General features: G+C 39.7%; 4 protein-coding genes across 4 annotated transcripts in view; 2 read left to right on the forward strand and 2 right to left on the reverse strand.

The window, feature by feature from the left end:
- Positions 1–17,051, reverse strand: part of LOC115226589 (zinc finger protein OZF-like) — a 414,387-nt gene that overhangs the window by 2,796 nt on the left and 394,540 nt on the right. The window lies entirely within an intron of this gene.
- LOC115226465 (zinc finger protein 239-like) lies at positions 129–5,770 on the forward strand. Its single transcript, XM_029797462.2, has 3 exons — positions 129–384; positions 2,181–2,276; positions 4,599–5,770. The coding sequence occupies exon 3, from the start codon at positions 4,880–4,882 to the stop codon at positions 5,768–5,770; it is 891 nt and encodes a 296-aa protein (XP_029653322.2). The 5' UTR covers positions 129–384; positions 2,181–2,276; positions 4,599–4,879.
- LOC115226466 (zinc finger protein 239-like) lies at positions 2,462–3,881 on the forward strand. The gene is made up of 2 exons (XM_029797463.2): positions 2,462–2,621; positions 3,143–3,881. The coding sequence occupies exons 1-2, from the start codon at positions 2,462–2,464 to the stop codon at positions 3,811–3,813; spliced, it is 831 nt and encodes a 276-aa protein (XP_029653323.2). The 3' UTR covers positions 3,814–3,881.
- LOC115226467 (zinc finger protein 492-like) lies at positions 11,044–12,185 on the reverse strand. The gene is made up of 2 exons (XM_029797464.1): positions 12,029–12,185; positions 11,044–11,429 (listed from the first exon to the last, which is right to left on the reverse strand). The coding sequence occupies exons 1-2, from the start codon at positions 12,183–12,185 to the stop codon at positions 11,044–11,046; spliced, it is 543 nt and encodes a 180-aa protein (XP_029653324.1).

Genomic DNA, 17,051 nt, shown 5'->3' on the forward strand with positions numbered 1-17,051 from the left:
ACTCACAACGTAGCAGCAGACGAAATACGGCTACGCATGGCGATCCTTCGGTATAGGTACACACGTGACTTTGTTTACATTTCTGAAGATAACAGAAAACCCTTTTGTCCCACCCCCTGACGTTGATACTTTGTTCTCATTGGCTGATATGAAAAGCGGACGTGACGTCATCAGACAAAGCGAGAACCTGCTTGATTAGTGTGAGACACTTTAAAAGGAAGAGAAATTAGTGGAAAACGAAGCCTGTTCGATTGTTGCTTCTTCTGTGGTGAACAGAAAGCCATTGCCTGTTTATTTGAGTAGTAAATAGGTTCTGTCAATTCTCTTCTTCTTCGTCGACGTCATGACACAACGTGGGAGAGGCAGAAGGAGTTACTATCCATGGTAAGACCAAAATATTGAAATACTAGCAGAATCGCCCGGCCTTGCTCGGGTTTCTTTCGACCCTTTAGAATTGGAATTTTTGAAAAGTAAAAATTTTGCATTATGTAGCTTGTTATTCTCTTTAAGTGAACATTTTTCTGGTTGAAATACACCGAAAAATGTCGAAACAGTAGTAAATAAATCGTAAAAAATAGGAATTTTCATAGAAAAAAAGCACCTTTTTGATGTAAATAATTTCTGGTGTTAACGTGGTTCGATTTGAATTTTTTCTTCTACAGAAGGAAGAGCAAGCCTTCTTCTATCATACTCTCAATTTTGGTCAACTTGCACCGCAGGGTTTCGGAGGAGATAGTGTTAGTTGAAGGCTACCACACATACACACACACAGACAACTTCAGCTTTATTTCGCTCAACACTCATTTCCGCCCGCAATTACTTGTGTCACTTTTCTGTGAGTCTACTTCCACCACAAAATCTCCGTATTTTTATATGTGGCTTACAAAAAAAAAGTTTCGAAAGAAATGTTAAAAATTAAGAAATAGGGGTGGGTGGGGATTTAAGAGTTTGAGAGTGAGATCTCTCTTTTACTTGTTTCAGTCATTTGACTGCGGCCATGCTGGAGTACCGCCTTTAATCGAGCAACTCGACCCCGGGACTTATTCTTTTTTGTAAGCCCAGTACTTATTCTATCGGTCTCTTTTTGCCGAACCGCTAAGTAACGGGGACGTAAACACACCAGCATCGGTTGTCAAGCAATGCTAGGGAGACAAACACATACACACATATACATATATACGACGGGCTTCTTTCAGTTTCCGTCTACCAAATCCACTCACAAGGCATTGGTCGGCCTTGATCGTATTTTCCTGTACTGAAAACATAGGAATCTACAAAGATTTTGAAAAAAAAAAGCATCCGAAATGTGTGCTATGCATGTGCTTTACTTTTGCTGAAAATGCATTGAGTTGTTCCCATTATCATCATCATCGTTTAACGTCCGTTTTCCATGCTAGCATGGGTTGGAAGGTTCAACTGGGGTCTGGAAAGGCAGGAGGCTGCACCAGTCTCCAATCTGATCTGGCAATGTTTCCTAACGCCAACCAATCCGTGAGTGTAGTGGGTGCTTTGTACGTGCCACTGGCACAGGTGTCAGACGAGGCTGGCAAACGGCCACAATTGGATGGTGCATTTTACATGCCACCAGCACGGGGGCCAGACGAGGCTGGCAACGGCCATGATCGGATGGTGCATTTTACGTGCCACCAGCACTGGTATCACAGCTACAATTTCCATTGATGTTGATTGATTTCGATTTTCATTTTCATTTTTTCCCATGTGCGTATACAAGCAATGTATCGTGTGGGGTCAGTGTGACCAACAGCCACTGGACAGTCAATAACGGCGTGATTGCTTTCCAGTGTCTGAATAACACCTGAAATCATTCTCTTCAGATTTCCGCCCGTCCAGCTGGGCCGAAGTGGTCATCTGTATTCTTCTACTGCCAGCTTCTAAAGGGCAGAGGAATGCAGCCCCAGTCTGCTGCTACACTGGGCCAAAATATTTCAACTACCCAGCTACAGATTAACAGAGTAAGTACATGACCTAAGAAACAAAGTACTAGTGTTGGTTTTTGCATCTAAACCCTGCCATACTGTATTCCAGCATGGCCACAGCCCAGTACCTGAAACAAGTAAAAGATAATATATATCTTTCACATAATCATAATTAGAACCTGTACAATCTTCCACTCTGTAATCTCATTTTCTGTAATGTCTACTGTTTCTCTCTTATTTCAGATTACTGGATAACATTGGATTAAAGGATTTATCATTTTTGAAAGATTAAACAAAGCTGTGACACAGAACAAAGAGATCCCTGTTTATAGAAAGAAGGTAAATTTTGTGTGAAATATTTCTTGCGACTGCAGCAATATTTCTTCTTCAATGAGGATTTTGCATTCCTATTAACCTTGGATTACAAAAGAGCTGGCAGCTTCTGCAGATATTGACCAAGATAAGAAATTTTATAGGAATGAAGTGTGTAAACATCTGCATATTGTGGTGAGAAAATATAAATTATGGAAAGTGAATTGCGTGAGGACAATGTGAAATGTAAAATGCTGACGGAAAGTCTTGACTTTATTGAGGAGGTGCCAAAAGATAGAGGAAAAACATCTCACAACTGTGATATCTGTAAAAAGTCATTTACTCGGAAAGAAAGCCTCACGATTCACAGACGTATTCATACAGGAGAGAAACCATACCACTGTGATATCTGTGGAAAATCATTCTCTCAAAGTCACCACTTAACTAAACACAAGCGTGTTCATACAGGGGAGAAACCATATCGCTGTGACATTTGTGGTCAGTCATTCTCTGTTGGAAGTACCCTGACTAAACACAAACACATTCACACTGGTGAGAAGCCATTTCATTGTGATGTGTGTGGTCACGCATTCTCTATACAAAATAATTTAACAAAACACAAACACATTCATACAAGAGAGAGGCCTTATCAGTGTGATTTCTGCTGTAAATCATTCTCTAAAATTTCTATGTTAACTAAACACAAGCGAATTCATACTGGAGGGAAACCGTATCAGTGTGATTTCTGTGGAAAATCATTCTCTAAAAATTCTACCTTAACTAAACACAGGCGTATTCATACTCGAGAGAGACCTTATCGGTGTATTACCTGTGGTCAATCATTTTCCTCAGGAAGTTCCTTAACTAAGCACAAACGTGTTCACACTGGAGAGAACCATTCCATTGTGATTTATGTGACAGGTCATTCTCTGGACGATTTTCCTTAACCACACACCGACGCATTCATACAGGGGAGAGACCTTATCGGTGTGATATCTGTGGTAAATCATTCTGTCGAAATGACCACTTGACTGCACACAGGCGAATTCATACTGGAGAGAGACCGTATCAGTGTGATATCTGTGGCCAGTCTTTTTCTGTACGGAGTTCCTTAAATAAACACAAACGCACTCACACAGGGGAGAGGCCTTATCAATGTGCCATCTGTGGTCGGTTATTCTCTGAAGGAAGTTCCTTAACTAAGCACAAGCGCATTCACACTGGGGAGAAACCATTTTGTTGTGACATCTGTGGACTCTCATTCTCTTCAGGATTTCTTTTGACTACACACAAACGCACTCACACGGGAGAGAAACCTTTTCGGTGTGACACGTGTGGTAAATCATTCTCTCGAAATCAACACTTAACGAGACACAAACGAGTTCACACAGGTGAGAAGCCGATTCATTGTGATATCTGTGGCCAGTCATTTTCTGTTGGAAGTAGTTTAACTAACCACAAACGAATCCATACGGGAGAGAGACCTTATCGGTGTGACACATGTGGGAAATCATTCTCTCGAAATGATTGCTTAAATGAACACAAACGCATTCATAAAAGATAAAAAGCATTTCACTTTGGTAAATCATTCTCTGATAATGATTTTTGACTGAAACAAATGCATTCAAGGAGTGGAGGAACCGTATCACTGTGATATTTGTGGTAAATCATTCTCTCAAAACACAATTACACTTAATTGCATTCAAACTGGAGAGGAATCATATCAGTGTGTTAATCTGTGGCCAGTTGTTCTTTGATGGAAGTACATCAACTAAACACCTCGGCATTCATATAGAGAGGTTGATTCCATTCTTTATCATGGTCTTAAGAATGGAATCAACCTTTCTGTCTGTATATCTACCTTCTTTATAATGTTGGCAAACGAAATGGAGATAAGAATATGTATTGTCTGTTTGATGGAAGACTTCTATAAATGGCTGAAGATTGCTCAACATTTTAAAACTGATGTAATTACTCACAGTGTTTAATAAAATGAAGTAGCATGAAACGATTGTACCAAATTACCTAAGATATTCTTGTTGCTTATTTTGATTATAATCACCCCATAGATTTATATGGATAATACCGTACAAAATTCTGGTGCCTCTGACTTAAGTACCATATTCATTTGAATCTAAATTTTGCTGAACCTATATATATATATATTGAAGGCTAGACCCTTCAATGCTGTGCTCCAGTATGGCCACAGTCCAGTACCTGAAACAAGTGAAAGATGAAAAAAATATCTTCCCATAGTCATGAATATAACATGTAAAATCTTCCACTGTGTAGTCTCTGTTGTTTTATCAAGTATCCTCTGTAATTTCTGTTGTTTCTCTCTTATTTCAGATTACGGGATAACATTGGATTAAAGGATTTATCATTATTGAAAGATTAAACAAAGCTGTGACACAGAACAAAGAGATCCCTGTTTATAGAAAGAAGGTAAATTTTGTGTGAAATATTTCTTGCGACTGCAGCAATATTTCTTCTTCAATGAGGATTTTGCATTCCTATTAACCTTGGATTACAAAAGAGCTGGCAGCTTCTGCAGATATTGACCAAGATAAGAAATTTTATAGGAATGAAGTGTGTAAACATCTGCATATTGTGGTGAGAAAATATAAATTATGGAAAGTGAATTGCGTGAGGACAATGTGAAATGTAAAATGCTGACGGAAAGTCTTGACTTTATTGAGGAGGTGCCAAAAGATAGAGGAAAAACATCTCACAACTGTGATATCTGTAAAAAGTCATTTACTCGGAGAGAAAGCCTCACGGTTCACAAACGTAGTCATACAGGAGAGAAACCATATCGCTGTGATATCTGTGGAAAATCATTCTCTCAAAGTTACCACTTAACTAAACACAAGCGCATTCATACGGGAGTTAAACCATATCACTGTGATATCTGTGGTAAATCATTCTGTCAAAGCATTCATTTAACTAAACACAAGCGTATTCACACAGGGGAAAAACCATATCACTGTGATATCTGTGGTAAATCATTCTCTGTAAGTAGTGAGTTAACTAGACACAAACGAATCCATACAGGAGAGAAACCTTATCAATGTGATATCTGTGGTAAATCATTCTCTAAAAATTTTGTCTTAACTAATCACAAACGCATTCATACAGGAGAGAAACCGTACCAGTGTGGTATCTGTGGTCAATCATTTTCTGCAGGAGGTTCCTTACATAAGCACAAGCGCATTCATACAGGGGAGAAACCATATCGCTGTGATATCTGTGGGAAATCATTCTCTCAAAATGATAAATTAACTAACCACAGGCGCGTTCATACAGGAGAGAAACCTTATGAGTGTGATATCTGTGGTAAATTATTCTCTCAAAATTCTGCCTTGACTGAACACAAACGCATTCATACAGGAGAGAAACCATATCAGTGTGAAATCTGTGGCCAGTCTTTCGCTGCAGGAGGGTCTTTACATAAGCACAAACGCATTCACACAGGGAGAAACCTTACCAATGTGATATCTGTGGTGAATCATTCTCCATAAATGATCAATTAACTAAACACAAACACATTCACACAGGAGAGGAGCCATTTCAGTGTGATGTATGTGGTCAGTCGTACTCTACTGCAGGTTCCTTGAGTACACACAAACGTATCCATACAGGTGAGAAGCCTTTTCGTTGTGATATCTGTGGTAAATCGTTCTGTCAAAATCAACAGGTAATTTCACATAAACGGGTTCACACAGGTGAGAGGCCCTACCACTGCGATATCTGTGGCCAGTCGTTTTCTGAAAGTAGTAGCTTAACTAAACACAAACGCATTCATACGGGAGAGAGACCTTATCGGTGTGACACCTGTGGTAAATCATTCTCTCGAAACGATCACTTAAATAAACACAAATGCATTCATAGAAGAGAATCGTTGTCTGATAACCATTTCTGAATGAAACACAAATCTTTTCAAACAGTGGAGGAAACATATCACTGATATCTGTTGTAAATTGTTTTCCCAAAACTCAACTTAATTAATACAGGTGTGCATTCATACAGGTGAGAAACCATATCATTTTGATAACTTTGGTCAACTATTTAATCAAATGGCTAATTTGATTTAAAATAAAGATATTTATACAAGGAATGTTCTATACTTACGAGACATGGACCTGCATATCTGGATTCTGTTAATTTCATAACATTCCGTTACATTTTCTTTTATTGCCAGTCCATATGTTCTTGTTTCATTTTGGCTGCTATTTCTAGCGGGGCAAATTGTAAATATTTCACTCTTTCTTTTGAATTTCCATTTTTTATTTAAATAAAAAAAAATCCCTTTTGTTTGCATCATTTGCGTTCTTAAATTCTTTTTCTTTCTTTTTTTTTTTAATAGCAATAAACGTCTTGACACAACAAAGAAGATTTCACAGGGTCTCTTATTAACTCTATACATGACTAAAAGCATAGCTACACTAATGCCTGTCTTTCCATGCTGGCATGGGTTGGACAGTTCAACCGGGGTCTGGGAAGCCAGAAGGCTGCACCGGGATTCAATTTGATCTGGCAAAGTTTCTACGGCTGGATGCCCTTCCTTACGCCAACCACACCGTGAGTGTCGTGGGTGCTTTTTACGTGCCACCGGCACAGGTGCCAGACGAGGCTAGCATGATGATGATGATGATATATATGTATATATATGTTCATTTAAGAAACCTCATCATATAGGCGCAGGAGTGGCTGTGTGGTAAGTTGCTTGTTTACCAACCACATGGTTCCGGGTTCAGTCCCACTGTGTTGCACCTTGGGCAAGTGTTCTACTATAGCCTCGGGCCGACCAAAGCCTTCTGAGTGGATTTGGTAGACGGAAACTGAAAAGAAGCCCGTCGTATATATGTATATGTATATATGCATTTGTGTGTCTGTTTGTCCCCCCAACATCCGATGCTGGTGTGTTTACGTCCCCATTACTTAGCGGTTCGGCAAAAAGAGACCGATAGAATAAGTACTGGGCTTACAAAAGAATAAGTCCCAGGGTCGAGTTGCTCGATTAAAGGTGGTGCTCCAGCATGGCCGCAGTCAAATGACTGAAACAAGTAAAAGAGTATAACCATGTTGCCAGCTTTAAGACAATCCAATGTTTGGATGGTCCTTTTTACATACCACTGACACGGAGAGAGAGTCAGGCAGCATGGTGCTTATTGCATGCCACCAGCAACATATATATGTATATAGGAGGCGCAATGGCCCAGTGGTTAGGGCAGCGGACTCGCGGTTTCGATTCCCAGACCGGGCGTTGTGAGTGTTTATTGAGCGAAAACACCTAAAAGCTCCACGAGGCTCTGGCAGGGGATGGTGGTGATCCCTTCTGTACTCTTTCGCCACAACTTTCTCTCTCACTCTTACTTCCTGTTTCTGTTGTACCTGTATTTCAAAGGGCCGGCCTTGTCACTCTCTGTGTCACGCTGAATATCCCCGAGAACTACGTTAAGGGTACACGTGTCTGTGGAGTGCTCAGCCACTTACACGTTAATTTCATGAGCAGGCAGTTCCGTTGATCGGATCAACCGGAACCCTCGTCGTCGTAACTGACGGAGTGCTTCCTCTCTCTAATATATGTATATATCTATAGGTGTGTGTGTGTGTGTGCGTGTTACCCCTCCACAAAATATCCCAAATTTTATTTAATTTGTTTTGCGGGAAGGACTGTTTCAACGGAGTCGTGTCTTGGCCTTACCTTCAAAACGCGGATTAGACAAAACAGGGGCAACTGAAGAAGGGGAATATTCCTTGTGTTGTATGTCTTCTACTCTGTTTTTTTGTTGTTTGAAAAAAATCCGTTTACATGTTTTTGTTTCTCATTCTGTTCTACATTTTTTTTGTGTCCTGTACCCATATATGCATGTGTATATACATATAGATGTAGGTATGCACATATCACCGTGACCTACCAGGCTATCGGATGTTGCTACACATCGCTGGTCACAATGCATTTTGCATTGTTTTAGCCTTTAATGACGCATAATGAGCCACCACCGCTGGCTAAGCGAGCAGGCCAACAGAAGAAAGAGTGAGAGAAAGTTGTGGCGAAAGAGTAGAGCAGGGATCGCCACCACCCCCTGCCGGAGCCTCGTGGAGCTTTAGGTGTTTTCGCTCAATAAACACTCACAGCGCCCGGTCTGGGAATCGAAACCGCGATCCTACGACCGCGCATCCGCTGCCCTAACCACTGGGCCATTGCGCCTCCACAGGTATGCACATATATGTATGTATATATGCATATGTTGTATTTATTATATATATACTCTTTTACTTGTTTCAGTCATTTGACTGCGGCCATGCTGGAGCACCGCCTTTAGTCGAGCAAATCGACCCAGGGACTTATTCTTTGTAAGCCCAGTGCTTATTCTATCGGTCTCTTTTGCTGAACCGCTAAGTGATGGGGATGTAAACACACCAGCATCGGTTGTCAAGCAATGCTAGGGGGACAAACACAGACAAACAAACATATACATGCACATACATATAATATATATATACGTATATACGACAGGCTTCTTTCAGTTTCCGTCTACCAAATCCACTCACAAGGCATTGGTCGGCCTGGGGCTATAGCAGAAGACACTTGCCCAAGATGCCACGCAGTGGGACTGAACCCGGAACCATGTGGTTGGTAAGCAAGCTACTTACCACACAGCCACTCCTGTGCCTCATATATATAATATCAATCACCGTGACCAACCAGGCTATCAGATGTTGCTACACATCACTGGTTACAATACGCTTCACGTTGTTTTAGCCTACAAATGATGCCACCTCGCTGGCTAAGCGAGCAGGCCAATATATATATATATTTATTGAAAAGACCCTTGTCCTCACGTCCTGCTTTTGTTGTTATCCTTACCATTATTGTTTTTACGTATTTTGGTATTTTTATTCGTGTAACATCGTCCGTTTTTCCGTCCCTGTGTTGTATACATTCGAGGCTTTCTTCCAAGGAATGTAATGCGCTTGGCTTAGATTTCCCTTGGGGGCTGCCCACATCGGAGCAATCTCAAGATTAATCAGCCGAAATTGCGAAGATGATCCGGTTCTTGACTGATGATTGAGGGCTTCGAATGTCCCGTCCGTGTTTTTTTGTGTCGTCTTCTAAATGTTTCACGTTCTTGTCCCAGTTTGTATATTTTTTTTTACTTTTACATATATATATATATATATATATATATATATGGTTGTTATGTTTTTTGATAACATGATAAGTTAGATAGAATGATGTATATATCATTCAACCATGGTGGTGGTTGAATATATTCTTAAGTCCACCATTCCGTCAATCACAGCAGCTTCCAGGCTTCACCACTAATTCAGTTCTCAACTAAATTGCCAACTGTGAACAGTCTTAGCACCAGCTTATTTCACTCTTTCTCACAGAACCCTAGGGCTCTGGGGAACCCTGGTTGAGAAACGCTGACATAGGAGGATAAAAAAAACCCCAACATATTTCAAGGCCAGATGAAACGAATCAACCCCACTGCCTTGTGTGTTCCAAAGTTCTCTGTTCTCTGTATCAGAAATGGCCTGGTTCTCTCTCAGCTACAATGGTGAGTGTTGCAGTTGATTCGATCAATGGAACAACCTGTTTGTGAAACTAACTGGCTGTTCCATTTATCGAATCAACAGCAACACTCTGTTTATTCTTTTACTCTTTTACTTGTTTCAGTCATTTTGACTGTGGCCATGCTGGAGCACCGCCTTTAAACAAGCAACTCGACCCCGGGACTTATTCTTTTTGTAAGCCCAGTACTTATTCTATCGGTCTCTTTTGCCGAACCGCTAAGTAACAGGGACGTAAACACACCAGCATCGGTTGTCAAGCAATGCTAGGGGGACAAACACAGACAAACAAACATATACACGCACATACATATTATATATATATACGTATATACGACAGGCTTCTTTCAGTTTCCGTCTACAAATCCACTCACAAGGCATTGGTCGGCCCAGGGCTATAGCAGAAGGCACTTGCCCAAGATGCCACGCAGTGGGACTGAACCCGGAACCATGTGGTTGGTTAGCAAGCTACTTACCACACAGCCACTCCTGCGCCTTTGTAGTTTCAAAATGCCTTATTGTACGACTATGAGATGTATTATTATTGTCATGATTTTATCTTATTACAATCAACAACAAACACATTTCGTCAATATAAAAGTCTTTATTAGATTAAAAATAACATTATCAAATACTTTGTTTTCTTCCAAACACGCCAGTAGGGAGCGAAAGAGCAAGGAACGCAGAGTGCTGACAAGAAGAAAGGATAAAGATATCAGTGATATCTTCTGTAGGAATATTTTCTGTTCAATTAATTTAGCCTTTGATTCAATGATTTATCACACCCTGTCACAACATGGCTTCCCTGCAAGGTGAATCTGTTATGTTTGGTTGAGGTACATCCTGTAGAGAATGGCTAACCACAGGTAAGATCTCTCACCTGTAAGTATACACCTGTGTCCAGTTAAGTGGTGATTTTAAGAGAATAGTTACCACAAATATCACACTGATATGGTTTCTCTCCTCAATGAATGCACTTGTGTGTAGTTAACTGGTGTTTGTGAGAGAATGATTTATCACAAATATAAGGGTGGCGTCAGGAGGGCATCCAGCCGTAGAAGCATTGCCAGGTCAGACTGGGCCTGGTGCAGCTTTCTGGCTTCCCAGACCCCAGTTGAACCGTCCAACCATGCTAGCATGGAAAGCGGACGATAACTGATGATGATAAGTGATATGCTTTCTCTCCTGTTTGAATACCTTTGTGTTTGGTTCATCCATCATTATCAGAGAATGAATTATCATGGTGATATGCCTTCTCTCTTGTGGAAGTACATTTGTGCTTATTTAATTGATCATTTTGAGAGAATGACTGACCACAGGTGTCACACTGATAAGGCTCCTCTCCCGTATGAATACGTTTATGCTTAGCTAAGGTCCCTCCTACAGCGAATGACTGACCACAGATTTCACACTGATAGGGTTTCTCCCCAGTATGAATGCGCTTGTGTACAGTCAAATGTGTATTTTCAGAGAATGATTTACCACAGATATCACACCGATAAGGGTTTCTCTCCGTATGAATACGTTTGTGTGTACTCAGGGTACTTGCTGTAGAGTACGACTGGCCACAGGTAACGCATAGATATGGTCTCTTTCCTGTATGAATGCGTTTTGTGGTTATTTAAGACATTATTTTGAGAGAATGATTTACCACAGACATCACATTGAAATGGCTTCTCTCCCGTATGAATGCGTTTTGTGTGTACTCAAGATACTTAACGTAGAGTATGACTGACCACAGATAACACACTGATAAGGTCTCTTTCCTGTATGAATGCGTTTGTGATTAGTTAAGACATGACTCTGAGAGAATGATTTACCACAGACATCACAGTGATATGGCCTCCCTCCTGTATGAATGCGTTTGTGCCTGGTCAAACTGCTTCCTTCAGAGAAGGACTGGCTGCAGACGTCACAACGAAATGGCTTCTCTCCTGTGTGAACGCGTTTATTTTAGTTAGTGTACCAACTTCAGAGAACGACTGACCACAGCAATCACACCGATAAGGTTTTCTCCCGTATGAACGCGTTTGTGCTTAGTTAAGGTTCCTCCTTCAGAGAATGACTGACCACAGATATTGCAGCGGTACGGCCTCTCCCCAGTATGAATACGTTTGTGATTAGTTAACGCATATTTTTGATAGAATGATTTTCCACAGATATCACAGTGGTGGGGTTCTCTCCTGTATGAATACGTTTGTGAGTAGCGAGGCTTTCTTTCGAGCAAATGATTTTTACAGATATCACAGTTGTGAGATGTTTTTCCTCTTCTTTTGGCACCTCCTCAATAAAGTCAAGACTTTCCGTCAGCATTTTACATTTCACATTGTCCTCACACAATTCACTTTCCATAATCTATATTTTCTCACCACAATATGCAGATGTTTACACACTTCATTCCTATAAAATTTCTTATCTTGGTCAATATCTGCAGAAGCTGCCAGCTCTTTTGTAATCCAGGTTAATAGGAATGCAAAATCCTCATTGAAGAAGAAATATTGCTGCAGTCGCAAGAAATATTTCACACAAAATTTACCTTCTTTCTATAACAGGGATCTCTTTGTTCTGTGTCACAGCTCTGTTTAATCTTTCAAAATGATAAATCCTTTAATCAATGTTATCCCGTAATCTGAAATAAGAGAGAAACTGCAGAAATTAGAGGATACTTCATAAAACAACAGAGATTACACAGATTTTACATGTTATATTCATGATTCATCCTCATCATCATAGGTTAATGTTGGCTTTCCATGCAAGCATGAGTGAGACAGCTTCACAAGAGCCAGCCAGGCAGAAGCCTGCACCAGACTTCTGTAACTGTTTTGGCAAGATTTTTACTGCTGGATGCCCCTCCTAACACCAACCCTCAGCAGCAGAGTGGTCTTAGTGCTTTTTACAAGAACAGGCATGTTCAGTTTGGCAAGGGTTTTGCAGCTGGGTGCCTTCCAAACACCAAGCGCTTTACAGTGTGGAATGGGTGCTTTTAGTGCACTAACCGGGTCACCAAGTACTTGCAAGAAAAAAGGAATTTCAAGGGGGAGGGGACATTGTAGGAGATGATCGTATGTCAGATGATGAAAGGTTAAAGGGAGACAGGGGGACAGAAAGTCTTGCTGTAGAGGAAGTACAAGGTTACCTGGCTGCAGGGAGAGATATCAGGAATGAGGACAGAACAGGTGTGCTGCCGCAAAGGAAATACATGTTTACCCAACCTGAGGGAAGTGCGGGAAAAAGAGAGAGAGAGAGAGAGTGGGAGAGAGCAGGATGGAGATGGTGGCAAAGTGCCAGGCATACTCACAAGGGACAGGGATCAGAATATGAATGGGATGGTTGAATATAGGAAGTGAGAGAGATATATATTTCTTTACTACCACAAGGGTCTAAACATAGAAGGGACAAACAAGGACAGACAAAGGGATTAAGTCGATTACATCGACCCCAGTGCGTAACTGGTACTTATTTAATTGACCTGACATACATAACAGTCAAATACCTATCACCCCCTCCACACCCTGACACAGAGAGAGATATACTTCTTTACTACCCACAAGGGGCTAAACACAGAGGGGACAAACAAGGACAGACAATGGGATTAAGTCGATTATATCGACCCCAGTGCGTAACTGGTACTTATTTAATCGACCTGACATACATAACAGTCAAATACCTATCACCCCTCCACCCCCTGACACAGAGATATACTTCTTTACTACCCACAAGGGGCTAAACACAGAGGGGACAAACAAGGACAGACAAGGGATTAAGTCGATTATATCGACCCCAGTGCGTAACTGGTACTTATTTAATCGACCTGACATACATAACAGTCAAATACCTATCACCCCTCCACACCCTGACACAGAGTTATACTTCTTTACTACCCAAAAGGGGCTAAACACAGAGGGGACAAACAAGGACAGACAAAGGGATTAAGTCGATTATATCGACCCAGTGCGTAAATTCCATTCCAAAATATATTTTAGTTAAGTCTCTTGCTAGTTTCAGGGAAGTTACGACCAAAGAAATTAAGAGACTTGTACATGCATAATACATATCGGTACTACTAGCAAAGACCGGACCCGGTGCGCGAGGTTGCGCGTCCGCGCAAGCTAGTCGTAAATAGTCGATCCTACAACGACTTGAGCGTATGCAAATGAGTTGACTTTCATATAATTGAGTATCCAGGGATTCCTAGAAGCAGAATAAGAGGTCTGCCTACTGTGTATATAGATAAATATGTATTTATATCTTACCTGTTACGATATAACAAATCAGTATTTGGTGTGGAAATAGATTTGATTTCACCAAAACTCGGTCAAAAGGAGAGCAAACGAATTATTTCTCTTCTTTGCCATCGACACAAAGCTTGCAGCGGAAGCGGAAGTCCATATCGTCAGGGAAAGAATTGCAGTTCTACCAAGACTAGAAATTGTTACCATTTCGCTTTGAGAAACGAATTTTCATAATTATTATGGATTACCAAGTGATTAATGGTTGTGTGATTTATTCTTTACGGGGAAATTATCAACAGCTTCTACACGTGCTTCTAATTAAGACCGAATCTAATTATATCAGATGTAGTAACCTCGTGTTCAGGTGAACGTTGATCTCTATGAATAACACGAAGCGACTTACATGATTTGTGATTTAATATTTCTCTTGATCACAGCTTTAATTGGTTGATCCCTATTTTACAGGAAGGAAAGGGGGCAAAAAGCTTTGAATCGAGGAACTTTGCTCGCCCTTCTTCATATTTCATTTGTACCTTAGGTCGAAAGCACGAATGTTTGTATGCCCCTTTGTAGCAATATTGTGCGCATTTCTACTATCCATGGTGGGAAAAACAAAGTGGATTTCAAGAAAGGATCCTGGTCAGATCAACAAGTATTCTAATGGTAAGTGAAAAAATATATCTACATAGCATTTGTTGTACACTGTTAACGGAGGTGGGTGATATCTAAGACAAGAAACTGAACCATAGGAGGTTTAGTCTATATCTACAGAAATTTGTCAGCTTTTAAGTATTCCTGAAGACAAGCAGAAGACCTCCCTCACAACGGCTTTCCTTTTGGTAAACGATATTTCCCCTTTTGACACCCGATTTGTGTAATTTTCTTGAGTCCTTTAATCGTTTAATAATGTATATTTTGCCAGTAAATTTTAGGGCATAACTACAGAAATGCGGGATCCTTTCGGTTGGGGAGTTACCAAAATTGAAAATTGCAAAAATGTTTATATCATTGTTTGTGCCCCTAAACACATATTTTCAAGGAGTTCTCAAAAATGAAGCCCCCAAAAATCAAATATTATTCCCCGCCTAACCTGAACTCATCATATATATATATATAGATAGATAGATAGAGATATGTATATATGTGCGTGCATGAGTAATGTTACCACAATGTTAAAGAGTAGTTGTAGTTTACAAATCTTACATTTCACCCAATGTTATATGATGTCATTTGTTAATTAATAAAGAATATTGTTGTAACATTTCTCTTTTGATCCTCTCCTCTCTATCTAATTCTGTTTCTTTATATTTCAGATTTACGGATGACATTGGCATCAAAGAAATTTTCTTTTATAATGAATACAATTTCAACATTTTTCATCTTTAAAGTCTTGAGGAAAAGTTTACACAGAACGCATCTAAGCCTATTTCTATAAATCTTAGGTAGAAATTCAATGAAATGTTTGCTCTGAACTGAGATTAATAGCAACATTTTTCTATTTCATTAGCTGATGCTTTGCATTCTCTTAATCTCATGAGTAATGTTACACCAATGTTAAAGAGTAGTTGTAGTTTACAAATTCTTACATTTCACCCAATGTTATATGATGTCATTTGTTAATTAATAAAGAAATATTGTAACATTTCTCTTTTGATCTCTCCTCTCTATCTAATTCTGTTTCTTTATATTTCAGTTTATGGATGACAATGGCATCAAAGAAATTTCTTTTATAATGAATACATCTTTCAACATTTTTTCATCTTTTAAAGTCTTGAGGAAAAGTTTACACAGAACGCATCTAAGCCTATTTCTATAAATCTTAGGTAGAAATTCAATGAAATGTTTGCTCTGAACTGAGATTAATAGCAACATTTTTCTATTTCATTAGCTGATGCTTTGCATTCTCGTTACTCTTTGATGACTTTCTAAATTTATAGCATCTTTAGATATCAGTGAAGTTTGCAGTGGAAATGTTTGTAGGAATAAACTATAAAAAGAAGGATAAAGATAGGAGTAAAAGTTTAATGTGGTGAGAAAGGCCAAGGATTGGATCTATTTTGATTCCTCAGAGAAATGCTGAAAAATATGCGAAAATCATTGTATCATTATGAATATCTTTGATAAATCAGCCTCAATAAGAAGTATGACTTAGAAAGACACAAGCGTACTCACACAGGAGAAGAACCGCTTGACTGTGATATCTGTGGTAAATTATTCACTACAAGCAGTACTCTAACTACCACAGACGCATTCACACAGGTGATAAATTGTTTCCCTGGTGATGTCTGTGGTAAATTATTCACTGCAAGTAGTGCCTTAATTATACACAAATGTGTTCATACAGGAGATAAACCGTTTCCCTGTGATATCTGTGGTAAATCATTCACTACAATTCATTCACTACACTTAGTAGTGTGACTAGACACGGCGTATTCACACAGGAGAGAAACCATTTCACTGTAATATTCTGTGGTAACCATTTTCTGACGGAAGGGCCTTAATTGTACACAAACTGTTCATACAGAGAGACACCATTTCACTGTAATATCTGTGGTAAATCATTCTCTGACAGAAAATGCCTTCATTGAACACAAACGGGTTCATACAGGAGAGAAACCATATCATTGTTATATTTGTGGTAAATCTTTCACTCAGAGCACTTGCTTAGCTAAACACCGATTTTTTTATACAAGAGAAAGCTATTTCATTGTGATACATTTGGCAAATCAGTCTCTAGGAGCATAACCTAACTAACTAACCACAGACATATTCATACAGGAGAGAAGCCATTTCATTGTGATGGTCTGTGGGTAAATCATTCTCTACAATGGTAACCTGTCTACACACAAACGCATTCACACAGGGGAAAATCTATTTCCGTGTGATATCTGTGGTAATCATTCCCTCAAAGCAATCACTTAACTAGACACATACGCATTCATGCAGGTGAGAAAAACCATATGGTGTGATGTCTGTGGAAATCATT

Source organism: Octopus sinensis, linkage group LG30 (assembly GCF_006345805.1).
Source record: "Octopus sinensis linkage group LG30, ASM634580v1, whole genome shotgun sequence".
NCBI classification, from domain to species: domain Eukaryota; kingdom Metazoa; phylum Mollusca; class Cephalopoda; order Octopoda; family Octopodidae; genus Octopus; species Octopus sinensis.

Bases quoted from the DNA above. Each gene is read 5' to 3' on its own strand.
- LOC115226467 (XM_029797464.1), bottom strand. From the start codon at position 12,185: ATGGAAAGTGAATTGTGTGAGGACAATGTGAAATGTAAAATGCTGACG. The intron at 11,430-12,028 runs GTATTCATACAG...GCATTCATACAG, and splicing joins AAGCCTCGCTACTCACAAAC to GAAAGAGACCATATCTATGC.
- LOC115226466 (XM_029797463.2), top strand. From the start codon at position 2,462: ATGGAAAGTGAATTGCGTGAGGACAATGTGAAATGTAAAATGCTGACG. The intron at 2,622-3,142 runs GTATTCATACAG...CACACTGGAGAG, and splicing joins AAGCCTCACGATTCACAGAC to AACCATTCCATTGTGATTTA.
- LOC115226465 (XM_029797462.2), top strand. From the start codon at position 4,880: ATGGAAAGTGAATTGCGTGAGGACAATGTGAAATGTAAAATGCTGACG.